Source organism: Vulpes lagopus, chromosome 1, assembly GCF_018345385.1.
Source record: "Vulpes lagopus strain Blue_001 chromosome 1, ASM1834538v1, whole genome shotgun sequence".
NCBI lineage: Eukaryota > Metazoa > Chordata > Mammalia > Carnivora > Canidae > Vulpes > Vulpes lagopus.
Window position 1 is genome coordinate 165715821 of NC_054824.1, and position 16662 is coordinate 165732482.

General features: G+C 35.9%; 1 protein-coding gene and 1 pseudogene across 1 annotated transcript in view; both read left to right on the forward strand.

Moving 5' to 3' along the window:
- The window catches only part of AXDND1 (axonemal dynein light chain domain containing 1), an 84608-nt gene that overhangs the window by 30716 nt on the left and 37230 nt on the right, over positions 1 to 16662 (forward strand). Inside the window, exons 9-15 of the mRNA XM_041764363.1 lie at positions 2708 to 2848; positions 3739 to 3843; positions 9026 to 9146; positions 11052 to 11153; positions 12049 to 12212; positions 13679 to 13748; positions 15787 to 16021. Of these exons, the coding sequence (XP_041620297.1) occupies positions 2708 to 2848; positions 3739 to 3843; positions 9026 to 9146; positions 11052 to 11153; positions 12049 to 12212; positions 13679 to 13748; positions 15787 to 16021 (938 nt within the window). The remainder of the gene's footprint in view (positions 1 to 2707; positions 2849 to 3738; positions 3844 to 9025; positions 9147 to 11051; positions 11154 to 12048; positions 12213 to 13678; positions 13749 to 15786; positions 16022 to 16662) is intronic.
- Positions 5817 to 6277, forward strand: LOC121496098 (annotated as a pseudogene).

Below are 16662 nucleotides of genomic sequence, written 5' to 3' on the forward strand. Positions count from 1 at the left end.
TTGTATGCATTAAGTAGTTCAGCTATGTCTTTTTTTTTTTTTTGTCTTCTAGTTTTAAAGGAGTGCCCTTATGTAGAAGGCATCTTGTGGGGCCTAGTTGTGCAATACTTGCTGGTGTCCAGAACCAGGTGCTCCAGGGATTTGCTGTGAGCTCCATGACCAGCTGTGAGGTCCAGACTGTTATAGGCATGGCAGTGGGTGGCACTGGCTCCCTCCCTCCCTGGGGCAGGAGTCACTTTGGGGAAGTATCTGTCCTGACTGAGGCTACCTGCTGGTGTGACAGGACAATAGTTGCTTGGAAAGACAATTGCCAGGGTGGGCAGGTTGGGCAGGATGGGCCTGCAAGGGAATGCTGGGATGTGTCCAGTGGTGCTAACAAGGTAGACAGAAAGTGTCAGAACTGGCATCCACCAGTGTCAGGCCATCTAGGCTGAAGGAAGGGGGGAAAAAGAAAAAAAAAAAAAAAGGTGCTTACCAGCACTTCTGTTCCTGGAGAAATTTCCTACAGATCCTTGTCCCTCTATCACATGCTCTAAAATTTGTCAATAAATCTCCTTCATTACAACCCAGGTGCTTTTCAAACTGCTGCCTTTGTGTTGGGTCTCAGAGTGAGTGATACTGTGTTATAGCCCTTTAAGAACAGAATCTCAGTTCCTATAACCCTCTGGCTCTCCCGGAGTTAAGCCCTGCTGATTTTCAAAGCCACATGTTATGGAGGGTTATCTTCCCAGTGCAAATCCCCAGGGCAAGAATTGCCCAGTGTGGGGCTTGAACCACTTGCTCCAGTGGGGACCTCCACACCTCCTACTTGTGGGTCTCTGCACCAGGGGTTTGGTTCTTGATCACATCTCTGCCCCTCCTACCCTTCTTCATGTAGCTTTTTATTTATATCTTTAGCTGTGGAAGTACTGTTCTGTTAGTCTTCTGGTCTTTCTTATACAAGTTGCACTGTATATAGTTGCAGCCTTGGTGTGTCCATTAGAGGATGTGAGTTCAGAATCTTCCTACTCTGCCATCTTATCCTTCCTGCCCAGTGTTGCTATTTTTACTGGGGTAGCCGTACCTTGGGTTTGCCTAATGTATACTGATTACTATCTCCCACTCTGTTGTTAGCTTATTGTATTTTGTTTTTGTTTGTTGCCCCTAGAGACTTGTGTTTTTTTCCTGCAAGCCCAATAACGCTTCAGAAAGTATGCTCTGTCATGGATCTAGTTGTATTATATATTTTTTTAATTTTTTATTTATTTATGATAGTCACAGAGAGAGAGAGAGAGAGAGGCAGAGACACAGGCAGAGGGAGAAGCAGGCTCCATGCACCGGGAGCCCGATGTGGGATTCGATCCCGGGTCTCCAGGATCGCGCCCTGGGCCAAAGGCAGGCGCCAAACCGCTGCGCCACCCAGGGATCCCTCTAGTTGTATTATAATAAGAAGACCCTTCAGAGTATTTTTTCCTTGTATTTCTAGGAGGGGGAAGTCCTAAGGAAGGTGTTTTTAAAATCAACACTTCCTAGGGGCACCTGGGTGGCTCAGTCGGTTAAGCATCTGCCTTTGGCTCAAGTCATGATCTCAAGGTCCTGGGATGGAGCCCCATGTCAGCCTCTCTGATTATTGAGGTCTGCTTCTCCCTCTCCCTCTGTGTTCTTCCTCTTTCTCTCAAATAAATAAATAAAATCTTTTTAAAAACCTCACACTTCTGGGCAGCCTTAGTGATTTAGCGACACCTTCAAGCCCAGGGTGTGATCCTGAAGACCCAGGATCGAGTCCCACGTCAGGCTCCCTGCATGGAGCCTGCTTCTCCCTCTGCCTATGTCTCTGTGTCTCTCTCTCCCTGTCTCTCATGAATAAATAAATAAAATCTTTAAAAAAAAAACCTTCATACTTCTCAGTTTATGAACTGCATATTGGATTAATAAACTCTGTAACTCTTGTGTATTTGCAAACTATATCAGTGTTACTGTTGACAAATAGTTGAAGTAAAGTGATAACATATGAAAAAAATAAAAATAAAAATAAACTCTGTAACTTTAAGTGTTTAATCAAGGGCTGGATAATTCTTTGTTATGGGTGAGAGATTAAACCACCATTCCAACTCAAAGATGCTATAATTCAGTGGTCTCAGGTTTAGGGTATAACACCTAGATCATTTTTAACATAAATAAAGACTGCTCAGTATGATATTTGTAATTTATCATTTATAATTACTTCCAAATATTTGGTTTTATTCAGAACCAAAAGAAAAAACTTCTTTGAATTTAGGGTCTTTGTTCATTTTTGAACAGTTGGTGTCTTTTTACATTTAACCAGCTTGAGAAAAGTGGTTTTATTCATGAATTCAACTATTTGTAAGAAATCCCATTCTATCTGTATAAATATATAAGACATGGTTTCTATCCTCATAGAATTTATAATTTACATGAAGATATAAAAGAATCCTCATTTTGTTTTACATTTCAGACATTATATTCCAAATGATTATGACTCTGGTTAAAATCCTCCACAGTTCATTGACTTGTGTGAGCATGGCAGGAATACATATGTTAGATCCCTTTCTTTTCCTATCTCGTTCTTCTTGCATATCTTTTATGAGTGTCTACTATTTCTTTCCCTAACATTACCTTTCCTTTTTTTCTCATATATTTTATGGCTCTTTTTTCCTTTTTTTTTTTTTCTTTCTTTTCATGATACCTTGTCTTCTTTCTCATGAAGAGAGCGGTATGTACAAATGCTTGACCAAATTGCCCGGCAGATGATTGATTTCTACAAAGACTTGGTAACTCAGCGAATGATGGACCAGCGCATCTTAGAAGAATTATACAATTTTAAGAATGTTATTGAAGAACTGACCAGGTAAAATCGGTGATTATCTTAAACACAAAACACAAGTCAAAACCATGTCTCTAAAGAGAATAAAAAAGTTAGGAAAAGTAGAATGGTTAAAAGTGAGGACTCTCATTTTTCCTTTTGGGGGTTTAGAAAGAAAACAAAGGACTAGATATAGATGTAGAGATACGGGTTACACAGGTTAACACAAAACCAGTGCTCTATGTATATTTGATAGGGAAAAGATTCCTGTTCTTCTTCCAGGACTGAGATGTTGATCTTTTTTTTTTTTTTTTTTAAGATTTTATTTATTTATTCACAAGAGACAGAAACACAAGCAGAGGGAGAAGCAGGCTGCATTCAGGGAGCCCGACATGGGACTTGATCCCAGGACTCCAGGATCAGGCTCTGGGCTGAAGGCGGCACTAAACCGCTGAGCCACCTGGGCTGCCCCTGAGGTGTTGATCCTAATCATGTTTACAGAGCAGTGCCATGATTATGGTTGTTAAGGTTTAAATCCCAAATAGTATACGTGTTATATAGCAATCAAGATTAGTGATCATCTAACCTGTGTCAAGATGAGTCTGGCAGGAATGAAGAGGATAAGATAAGCATGTCAGAGGATGGGATGGAGCAGCCCTGTGGCCTTGCCTGCTAGCATTTGTCTTCTCTCCATTCTAGAGGATCACTTAACGTTATCTTTTTGTTCTTTCTAGCCAGCCTGATTCCACTGCTGAACCTGATAGAATTCCATCCATCTGTACACTAGGTTTCTTGATTTGGTTTATAAGGTGTAAAAACTAGGAAGAAATGTAAATATAACTGAGAAGATTCCTGAGTATAAATCTAATTTTTCTGGGTTGCAACTTTTTGGAAGGCTTCAACTATGAATATAAAATCTCTTTGTTTTATTTCAGGGAGCTGTGTCTGGTTCGGGCACATGACATGAAATTAACAAAGGAAGCCGAGAAGGCCCACAAGGATTTGGCACAAGCTCTTCTAGATGCTGAAAAGAATGCTAAGTGAGTTACCAAATGTTAGCCATTATGTCCTACATGCTTCATACCTTATTTGAAGAAACAAAATGTTATAGAAACATTTGAAGTTTTTAATTACAATAGTGCCTAGAGGAGTTTATATATATATATAACATATATAACGATATATATATATATACATGACTTTTAATAAATATATATATTAACTCATCCAGGCACAGTTTAATACACATCTTATAAATGTCTTGTGTGAATTTACCAGGGGTGTATCCCTGGAAGTGGAATTACTGGGTCATAGGCTATGCATAGCCTTGTCTTACTAGCTATTGCCAAATGCTCAGTGTATGAGATTTCTCTTTTGTCCATATCTTTTATCAATCTCTGATGGATATTAAAAGGTATCTGGTTTTTGTTTGCAATTTCCTAATTAGTAGTGCGAGTCTAATTCTTTTTTAGATTTTAATGAATCAACTACGATCTTAACATTTTTATCCTTTTTTAGGGGTTAGCAGATTTTCCTGTAAAGGGTCAGATGATGAGATATGGTTTCTTTTTTTTTTTCTTTTTTAAGATTTTATTTATTCATTCATGAGAGAGACAGAGAGAGAAGTAGAGATATAGGCAGAGGGAGAAGCAGGCTCCATGCAGGGAGCTCAATGTGGAACTTGATCCCGGATCCCGGATCCCGGGATCACACCCTGAGCCAAAGATAGACGCTCAACTGCTGAGCCACCCAGGCATTACCTACCCCCCTTTTTTTAAAAAAAGAGATACAGTTTCTTATGCAACTACTCAATCAACTCTGCCTTCGTAATATGTGCCACTATAGTGTAAAAGCAGGTAAGAGCAATACTAGAACATGGATGTGTTCCCAAAAGCTTTATTTATTGACACTGAAATTTGAAGGTATAACATTTTCATGTGTCATAAAATATTGTTATTCTATTGCTTTTTCAACCATTAAAATATAAAAAGTAAAATATATAAAAAACTAAAATCTAAAAATTCTTAGCTCATGTTCTATACAAAACACAAATGGTGGATTGTATTTAAAGCCACAGCCTGTAGACCTTTATTCTAGTTCATTTTCGGTTAGAGTTCTGATTACTAGGAAGCTCTTGGGAATATATCAAATGACATATCTGTTTGTATTTTTAATTTTTCTTATATAATTGATTAAAAATAATATTGTATTATCATAAAAGTAATATATGTGACTTATAGGTAAAGTAAATACAAACAAGCAAAAATGAATTAAAAATACCAGTTTTACCACCGTAGATTACTGCTACACATGCCTTAGTGTATATCCTTTTTTACTATGGATATATGCACACATTCATTGTTTTACATTGTATTATATATACTGTTATACAGCCTAGTTTTAAATTTTTTGTTTGTTTTTTTAGTGGACAGTCGCTACCTTTTTCAGTAAAGTTTTACTTCCTAAGTTACCCAAGTCATATTCAAATTTTCCCAATTATTCCTCAAATATATTTTACGTTGTATTGTCCAAACTGGTATCCAATCTAGGACCACTCAAGAAAAATACAAATGTATACAAAATCTAAATTCAGAGATATATTCTTATTTTTATTCTATTTTATTCCTTACTAGAAAGTGAGGGATACCTTGATCATTTTTTGTGCACTGAATATACTTCTGGTTTCTGTAGCTGATTCACCCATTTGTCTTAGTAGAAAACTATTTTATACTTTATTTTCTATCCTTATTTCTCTATTAGTATCTCTCCATCCTTTTTCTGAGCTAATGACCTTGCTTCTAAAAAGTAGAAGCAAAAGGAAGAGAACTCAAGGTCTCACCCCTACATCTAACCACCCACCTGCATCTGTGCTCATAAATTTTATCTTCCCGTCTTTTACTGTGGACCAACTGTCTCTTCTCTTCTGAGGCTAATCTTTCCATGTGTGTACTATTAAAGTACCTCCCATAGCTTCCTTCTGGCTGGAACCACCATCTTTCAGTAATTTGTCGAAATGACCAACACAAAGGGAAAGAGGAGAGGTACCTGCTATATGTTCTCTAGGCCTTTAGAAAACATAAGAGTTGTTCCTTTGGCCACATACATATGACTCTACAAGAAAGATGATATTGTGTACATCAAGGGAATGGGCACTGTTCAAAAAAGAATGCCCCACAAATGTTACCATGGCAAAACTGGAAAAGTCCACAATGTTACTTAGCATGCTGTTGGCATTGTTATAAACAAACAAGTTAAGGGCCAGATTCTTGCCATGCCACACTCAAAGAGCTGAGATAGCTTTCTGAAGCGTGCGAAGGAAAATAATCAGAAAAAGAAGGAAGCCAAAGAGAAAGGCATTTGGGTCCAACTGAAGTGCCAGCCTGCCCCACCCAGAGAAGCAATGGTCTCTTCATGAGAAACAATGGAAAGGAGCCTGAACTGCTGGAACCCATTCCCTATGAATTCATGGCCTGATAAATGTAAAGAAAATAAAAGACCTCAAGATTGTAAAAAATAAATAGATAAATAAATAAATAAAAATAAAGTACCTCATACCTACTCAAGATATTTTCAGCACAAAATCCCTCTTTTTCCTGTATCATTAATTTTTTCCTCTACTCCTGATTAGTCCCATTAGTATACAAATATAAGTACTCCCATCTCAAAAACAACCACCAAAAAACAAAAAGACTCCTAAGTCTCTTAGGACCACATGCGTATCCCCTTCTAGCTATGGCCCCATTTCCTACCTCCTACCCTGCTTCTATTAGGCTTCAAAAAGTTGTCATACTTAGTGTGTTCACTCCTGGTCCTCCCTATGTCACTTAAACCCACTCTAATCAGGCTTTCACTCCCCTTACCCCACCAAGGTGCACTTGTCAAAGTCGCCAGTGACTTTCATGTTGCTAAAATCCAAAGGTTACTTCTCAATCCTCATTTAATTTGACTTATCCACAGCATTTGTCACAACTGATCACTTGCTCTTGCTTGAAATACTGCCTCCATTTAAAGCCACAACACATTTTGTGCTCTCAATCTCCTTTCCCTGATTGATTTTTATCTATTGCACTATCACTACTTAATATGTTTTACTTTTTTATTTGTTGACAATCTTTTCTGAATAAACTTTATAAGGGCAAAGTTTTGTTGTGAACAGTACCTCGCCAAGTAGGCACTAAACAGATATTTGTTAATGAATTAAAAAAATAAGTTAGAACTTCTTTTGTGCTAATGTCTATTATGAGGACATCTAAAACCAGAGAGGGAAGGAAAAGGAGAAAGTCTGAAGTAGGATGGTGTTGGATTTTTTTTTCGTGATTAGAAATTTTTAGTAATACTTTTAAAAATAGCATCATTTTATTGAAAATTATGAAAATAGAAACAAATAAGGAAATAAAGAGCACCCTTTAATTCTTTCTCTCAGAGTTAAACGGTATTAATATTTTGATATATTTTTCTTTTTTTTTTTACTTCTGTGTATTTTTTATACAAATGAGATCAAACTGAATATATAATTTTATCATTAAGATTATCTCGTTACAACATGAAAAATTTTCCCATGTACCAAAGTATTAATAACAACAAGATCTTTAATTAGCTGTAGAGTGTTTTCATCATAGAGCTAGATCATATATTTTATTTGGCCAATCCCTTACTATTAGACATTGAGGTTATTTCTGAATTTTTTTCTTTTACTATTAAAGCCAGGGGTCACTAATTCTCTTTTCAAAATCAGTGTCTGGGGTGCCTGGTGGCTCAGTCAGTTAAGCTTCCAACTCTTGATGTCAGTTCAGGTCTTGATCTTGGGGTCGTGAGTTCAGGTCCCGCACTGGGCTCCACGCTGGGCACGGAGCCTACCTGAAAAGAAAGATCAGTATCTAATTTCAGGCAATAATTTGCACAAATTGTAAGGGTATATAACTTGTTGAATTTTCATATGTGTATTCACCTATGTGACACCTAGGAGGATTAATTTTTCTTAGTTACTCTAAACAAGTGAAAGTCTCCAAAAAGAAGGCTTTCAAGAACTGATGCTTGTGGTTTCTAGCTTTCACCAAAATTAGAAGAATTCTACATCATGGGTCTTTTATTCTTAGCAAAGTTAGTATTCCTTAGGAGAATGGGTTTCAAAGGGCTTGTGAAATGCTACCCCTTTATAGGTCTGTGGTTGTATTATCTCTAAAGCACTTTTAATTCTAATTTAATTCTAAGCTTCAGTGTAAGTTGGAAGGAAAACGTATGTTCTGGTAAACATGAAGAAAAGATAGTTAAGAAAAAGGTATTTACTTGATAATTCTTAGTCTTTTGGTTTCTTGGTAGAGAATTTCTTTAAATCTTATATTAATTATATATCATTTAAAGGAATAGTGGCTCATAATTACTGGGCTTTGTGTGTTTAATAAAGAACCCCAATTCCATTTTGTATTAGATTTTTTTTATTAGATATACTGCTGTTATTCTATTGGAATATCATGTTGTGAAAATTATAGTGAATAACTAATATTAAGAAAAAAGCATTTAGCTCAAGGAGCAATATATTGAATTTTTTACTTTCAGACTTTTATTATAAGATTTATAAATGAAATGTGACTGTTTTTTCTTCTATTTTACTAGATATTAGTGTTATTAACATATCTAGCAATTATGCTGTAATTACTTTATGATGAATTTTAAAGGAACAAATTGCCTATTTTATTTATTTATTTAGTTTTTTTTTTAATTTTTTTTTTTTATTTATTTATGATAGTCACAGAGAGATAGAGAGAGAGGCAGAGACACAGGCAGAGGGAGAAGCAGGCTCCATGCACCGGGAGCCCGACGTGGGATTCGATCCCGGGTCTCCAGGATCGCGCCCTGGGCCAAAGGCAGGCGCCAAACCGCTGCGCCACCCAGGGATCCCTATTTATTTAGTTTTAAAGAGTTTATTTATTTGAGAGAGAGAGATAGCAACAGAAATAGAGAGAGAGAGCACAAGTGAAGAGGAGAAGGGAGAGGCAGGCTCCTCGCTGAGCAGGGAGCCTGATGTGGTGCTCGATCCCAGGACCCTGGAATCATGACCTCAGTCAAAGGCAGTTGCTCAACCAACTGAGCCACCAAAGACCCCATAAATTGCCTATTTTAGAACAAAGTTGTTTTTTTAAATGTTCAATATCAAAATAATTATCCAATAAATGTGAATTCTCAAAAACAAAGTCTGTATATACTTTTTAATTTTTTTTTTAGGATTGTAGAAGAATACCATGATTTATACACATTGCAAAGAGAAAGGATGGAATGTGATATTAAACAGTTAATGGCAGAAAGAGATCTCTGGAGCTCAGCCACATATGAATTGGCCCTAAAGGTTGGTTTATCTGGAATCATAATAAATCGTAGTCTTCTTTTTTGGCTAAGTTTTGTTTTACAATTTTCAATAATCTAGACAAAAATTTTAAAAACGAGCATGTATATTTAGTTTATGAATAATGTAGATATTATGGGCCTTCAAAAAGAAGTTACTTTTTTTTTTTCTTTTGTTTCTTCTCTATTAAGTACCTGGCTATTGCCCCCTTAAGGGCTCTTTTTCTTACCAGATCTATGAAATATGAGCAAGGATGCTTTTTCTATTACTTATAAACATGTTAAAACTTTCAATCGTAATTTATACTAATAATAAACTTGGAAAAGCTGTATTTTTTTACAGAGTGTAACCATATTAGGATTATATTACTTTGGATCTATTACATTGGCATCTAGGATGACAAATGAGTTAAAATATGGCAGTCTGTGGGCCATTAATGCAATTCTTTTTTTTTTTTTTTAAGATTTTATTTGAGAGACACAGAGATAGAGGCAGAGATGTAGGCAGAGGGAGAAGCAGGCTCCCTGTGCGGAGCGTGATGGGGGACTCGATACCAGGACTCTGGGACCACAACTTGAGCCAAAGGCAGACACCCAACCATTGAAATGCCCAGGTGTCCCCCATTAATGTAATTCTTTATGGAAGTAGCATAGTCCCACAATGTTCTATTTTTCTGAAACATTTGCTGGTTGGTTGCCTATTCTCACACCTGGGACTTGGTGTTTACTAAGTATTAACAGCAAATTATGACCCTCAACAGATGCAAACTTCTACCTTATTTTCCTCTGGAATAGTCAGACTTCATCTAGGATATAATGTTTCATCCTGATAGAGAATTTTAAAATGACATGTCAAGAGGAAACAACCATGATAGCAAACTTATATATTTAGACCTAGGCATTTTCAGTAGGAGTAAAGAAGACAAGTGAATTTCTTCACTCTAGAAGTATTTAAACAATAGAAGACTGACTCCTTGTAGCAGTTTCTGTGGAAAATACCTTGAATTGCTGGGGGTTTTGTGTTAGCTCGTCTCTAAAAGTCCTTTCAACAGAAAATGAGTGACAGCTAGAAAAAAGGACTTTGTCTCTTTTGTTTGTGACTATATGCACAGTGTCTAGAACATTCATTGAATGACTATATAATGACTATATATATTGATCGACATTCCAGTGGTTCTCAAAGTATTGTCCAAGGACCCCCTGGGAATATATAAGACCCTTTCATGAAGTAAAAACCAGTTTCATCATAATATTAAGATGTCATTTGCCATTTTCACTCTCATTTGCACATGAGTACATAAAAATACTATTTATGTTAATATGTAATGGATTCGTTGTTATGTTTAAGTGAATTAACAAATGTATATTTTAAATAATTTCAGTTTTAAGTTTCAATACCATGAATATCAAATAGGTATAATGCATATAAATGAGAGCTCTTTGAAGATTTCACTAATTTTTGAGAATAAAATGTTTTGAAATGAGGTTGCTTGAGAACCTCTGCTATATACTTCAGTTTGATTCCGGTTTAGTAGTTTTATTTTTTTTACTTTATTTTAAAAAAGATTTTATTTACTCACGAGAGACACAGAGAGAGGGATAGAGACATAGGCAGAGGGAGAAGCAGGCTTCCTGCAGGGTGCCTGATGCAGGACTTGATCCCGAGACCCTAGGATCACGACCAGGGCCAAAGGCAGACAACTCAACCACTGAACCACCCAGGCACACCCTAGTTGAGTAGTTTTAGAAAACATGAACTTGTAATTCAAATTAGCTCATGATTTAAATAAGAAATTGTGATTGAATTAATGATTCAATGAAAAATTGATACAGGAAATTGGTTTGGGTTTAATAAATTACAGTGGCATATTAATGTCTTAGATTCCTCATTTTAGTACTTTTTTCATAGGTAATTGAAAAAAATAGAGTCATATTGGCTAAAAGACTTTACCTCAATGAAAAAGCTTGGAATAAATTTGCTAAGCATTTCATCATACTGCTGTCAACCAAGGTAAAGCTCAATTCACTTAAGTTATGGGAAAAGAGACTCCAGCCTTAGAGGGTTGAAGCTATAAGAAATCTTTGCTAAATTTATAGATTAATTTTGAATATAGTTTTGTATTTATGCTTTATTGTGAGCGGAATGAAAAACCTAAGGAAATATGATAAATGCCCTTCTTTATATTTGTCTTCAGTCTAATTAAAGCAATTTAAGCAATTTATCTAAAAAAAAAATTTATCTAAGTTAAGAATACTGCAAATGTTATTTATATACTTATTCTATTTGTTAGTATTTAAACTAAAAAATATAAGTAGTTGTATTCATTGAAATAATGGTATTCTTGATACATTTTATGCAAAAATTCAATGAGCATAGTTTGTTGAAAAGGAGAGAAGTGGCATTTAGTGTGTTTCTGGAGTAATACCATGTACACTAGTCATTTCATTTCATTTCTTTAACAATCCTGTGAGATATATATTAGGGTCTTTATTTTATGGATAAGAAAAATTAATCCTAAATAAATTAAATAACATCCCATAAGGTTACATAGCCAATAATTGGCTAGGATTCACATTTGATTTTGTTTGGCTTTGAAATTCTTGTCTTTCCAATGTACTATACTACCTCCCATGAAATTTCTGTGGGAAAATTTGGCTTATGTTGCAAAGGAAAAAAAAAATCTTGTCTTTAGTAGTTTATGTGCTATGGAAAATCCACCAACAAAGGAACCATGTGGTGGTACTGATGATATATTGAAAGAGGAATATCTTCTCAATTTTGATCCATTTTCTATGGATGTCTCTAGTACTAGAATATTAATACACTAATATTATTAGTGTATACTAATAAGTATTTGTTACATGAATACGTGAATGAGTGGTTTGATTCCATGCACATTATCTAGGACACTGCAGACCTTGCACTACTGCACAAGTTGACACAGAAATGGAGAAGCTTAATGAATAAATTTAAAAATGAAGTGGAACAAAATGAAGAGTCTACAAGGGAGAAATTGCAAACTGTTAAGGATGGCCTTAGCAAATGGCAGGAGTTACTCAGAAATGATAGGTAGGTCTACAAGAATTGTGTTTTTTATTATACTATGTCTTGTCTGATAACTCAGTTCAATTCTTTCTCTCTTTTTCTCTGCCTCTTTTTTCTCTTGTGATGACTGTAACATTGATTTGGTGGAGTCCTTGCAGCCCTTCCAAGGCTGCAGTCCTGCCAGGGGCTTAAGTGGTTTTGTGGTTTCTGGTGCTAACCATCTCTGTGGTCCATCCTGCTCCTCCTACACACCTACTGCTGCCTCCATTCTGTTCACCTGTTTTTCTTTTCCTTTCTTTTCTCTCTTTTTAAAATCACATCAACTTATGTTGTTATTACTGGAATCCCTGAATATCTAGATCCATCTGCAGCTTCTGTAGCATAGTTTATGTGCAGAGAAATAGAATCAGTGGGTAGCCATTATAAGTAGATTGATTTTGATTGGATATCGTACTTTATAACAATTAGAGAAATCTGTCAATGGAAAAGGCCACCTATAAAGTAGTTAAGTCAAGTTTGGATGATTAGGGACCTGTAGGTGGCTCAGTTGTTGAGTGTCTGCCTTTGGCTCAGGGTGTGACCCCGGGACCAGGATCAAGTCCCACATGGGGCTTCCTGTGAGGAGCCTGCTTCTCCCTCTGTGTCTCTGCCTCTCTCTCTGTGTCTCTCATGAATAAATAAATAAAATCTTAAAAAAAAAAAAAAAAAGGTTGGATGATTAAATTGCAGCCAGTAGTGGGAATCTGAACTTTGAATGCAGGCTTGACTCAGGGATTTCTAAGTTGATTATTATTATTATTATTATTATTATTATTATTATTATTATTACTTTAAGATGCTTTGTCTTTTGTTTGAGGAAACACGTTTGGGTACCATTTCCATTTCAAATTGAAGACAGATTTTGGCTTTTCAGATCCTCTATGATTTCTGAGTTAGCAGAGTTGGAAGCTCTGGAAGCTGAAGCTGGTACATATCCAAGCTGTTGGCTGTTTCTACTGTTTGTTGACTCTTAGCTAGGAGGAGCACAGGTGGGACAGGGATTCTCTTTTCTCTTTCTTCAGAAACGTTTATCAAGAATTTTCTCCTTGTGAGACTTCAGAGATATTAAAAGGAAATTTTTTCTTACCAGAAGTTGGGGCTCCTGACCTAAATGTTGAGTCTTATTCATTAGGCTTTCCTTCTATTTACAAATTGTTTTGTCTGCTGAGGAATTGTTTGTAAGATGATCTAAATTTGGATGGTAAAGGCCCAGAGACCACCCTTTTAATACTCATCACATGGCCTCTGACCCTGTAACTTGGTGGCTCAAGGCTGGTTGGAGCCTGAAATTACATTTATGTTTGCCTATGAGAAGGGCTGACCCTGGAAGACATGTTTGAAAATAATTCAGGAGAAACATAGGACTGTTCTATGGCATATAGATTTATGATTTTCTTTGTTTATATATGGTTCTGAGACTCTGCTCTTGCTCCTTTTCCTTCTAGTAGAAGAGACACTGTCTCTCCTAGTAAAGAAAATATATTTGAATCAGTCCTTCCAGACTTCAACCAGTGGCAAAAGGTAAGACTTTCTAATAAGACGTTTGGTAATCAAAATGGTTTGACGAGTAGCTATTTGTCAACTTGCTACTCATCACGTACAACTGAGTCGCATCTCATCCTTTAAAGATGCCATATTGTATTTTATTAAAGACAAAGAAAACAGCGAGATTCCAGGGGCCTTTAAAAATTCATTTAAATATTTTATTTTCAGTTCTATTTTAGGTTTTGAGCCAAATAAAGTTAGGCTGCCAGAAAAAACTGGGAAAAGATACGTGGGTGTCAATGAGGGTAGTTCTGATTCTCTCCTCTAATTGTCTGATATAAGTAATGTTTGTGCCTCTCCTGTACCTGGCTTTTGTCTTAAGGACAACTTGGACTTTTAAGATTAATAACATCTTTTAAAACAATTGTGGTACAAGATACACATAACATCAAATTTGCCATCTTAGTCATTTTTCAGTGTACAATTCAGTGGCATTAAGTGCACTTACACTATTATGCAACCACCACCACCACACCCATGTCCAGAATTTTTTTAATCTTCCTAAACTGAAACTCTACCCATGAAACAAGAGCCCCCTTTAATTCCTCCTCCCCAGCCCCTGGCAACCACCATTCTACCTTTTGTCTCTCTAAATATGACTTCGCTAGACCCCATATGACAAATCACAGTGTTTGTCCCTTTGTGACTGCCTTAATTCCTTTAGCATAATGTCCTCAAGGCTCATCTGTTTGGTAGCCTGTGTCAGGATTTCCTTCCTTTCAAAGGCTGAATAATATTCCACTGTAGGTATGTACTACGCTTTATTAATAACAGCTTTTATTTTATTATGTTTTAAAGATTTTATTTATTTATTTGAGAGACAGGGAGCAAGAGAAGGAGGGGCAGGGGAAAAGGGAGAAGCAGACTCCCGCTGAGCATGGAGCCCGATGTGGGGCTCCATCCCAGGACCCTGGGATCATGACCTGAGCTGAAGGCAGATGCTTCACCCACTGAGCCACCCAGTGTCCCTAATGATATCTTTTAAAAAGAGTTTGAGCTTTGAAAATAGCTTTCACTAATCAAATTACTATCACGTATTAGCAGTCTGACAAAGGAAAATATGTGAGATTGAAATACCTCCAAGGTAATATCAGACTCATGGCCTGATGAAATCTCCTCCAGATCCCTAGAAGCTGTTTTCTTGTTGTTTTGGAATGACTTGAGTAGAATATTCTCAGAACTGAAGATGTTTGTTGTCCTGTTTATATATAGCTGGTTTAGTGATTTTACTGTTTATCTGGCAATATTGACATTGCTTTAATAAGTTTGAAAAAATTATGCTGCTTTATTTATTTAAGTTTAATAATTCTCAGTCATTAAGCACTTCTGCACATTATCATACTTACTCTTCATGGCAGCCAAAGGATACGGGTTTTATAATCCCCATCTCACAGATGCGAAAGGGAAGCTTAGAAATGTTAAGTCACTTTCCTAAATTGCCTATAAATGGTGAGTGGCAGGATCAGGTCTCTCCACCTCCAAAATCCTTGCCCTTAATGGCTGTGCTGCATTGCTTCCCTGTACTGATTACTGTTTCTGAAGCATGGGAGATTTGTTTTCACTATCTGAATCATAAATATGTGAATTGCACTTTGTTATAGGACTTGGACTTGGGTCTAGACAAATAAAACACAACATATACATTCTAGCAACTTTCCCAGTAGAGCAGGGTCACATAAATAAATATGTTATATCCTCACCAAAGCAGGTAGTAATTAAACATGCTCAGTTCTCTGGTCCTTATTTGCCTTCATTCACTTTTTACTCATATGGGACTTAATACAATTATTATCATCTGGTAAACTATGGATTATCTTACAGGGTATTATAATTCACTTAAATTCACTTTAATTTTGAAAATAAAGTGATGTCATATAAAAATGGTATAAACAAGTAATAATAGGATATATAATTCTAAAATGATTGGCAGTCACTGGGAAGTAAGGATCTGGGTAGACTGATGAAATCATTAGTGAATAATCGTCTAATTTCCTCACCTCCTTTCATTCTCTAGATGTTGAGTGAAGATAAAGACAAATTTACTGGGGATTTTCTAATGTCAAAATATGATTCTCTCAAGATTATTAAACATTTACAGGAAAATTGGATAGATATTGGATTTGGGATATTGGGTCGCCATAAAAGTATGGAGGGGGAGATGCCACCAGAGCAACAGCATATGAAAGAAATTGCGAAAACCATAGGAAGACTCTACAAAGAATTTGAAATAAGAATAAATGGGGATAATGGTAAGAAAAAACAATGAAATGTTGCTTTGACATCATAAAGCATTTTAATAGTGATTATTATTTGTAATACAATTAATATTTAAAATCTACTAAAATACTACATTTAAAAATCAAGCAAAATAAAGCAGTGAGATATAATTCATATGCATTACAACTCCCCATTTAAAGTATATAATTCAATGATTTTTAGTACATTCACAGATGTGTGCCATCATCCCCACAGTCATTTTTAGCAATCACCCTTTTAACCTCTCATCTCTGACTTCCTGTCTCTGTAGATTTCTCTAGTCTGGACTTTCATATGAATGGAATCATATAGTATATGATGTTTTATGATTGACTTTTTTCACTTAGTATAATGTTCACCTATGTTTTAGCATTTGTCAGTACTCTGTTCATTTTTATGGCTGAAGTATAGTCCATTGTATGTGTGTATTGCATTTTGTTTATCATTTTGTACATTCATGAACATTTATGTTGCTTCCACTTTTTTTTCTTTTTAAGGATTTTTATTTGAGAGAGAGGGAGGTCACAAGTTTATTAGACATTTGTATTTCTTCTTTGGAGAAATATCTATCCAGATCCTTTGTCTATGTTTTAATTGGGTTATTTATCTTTCTGTTATTGAATTGTTAGAGTTC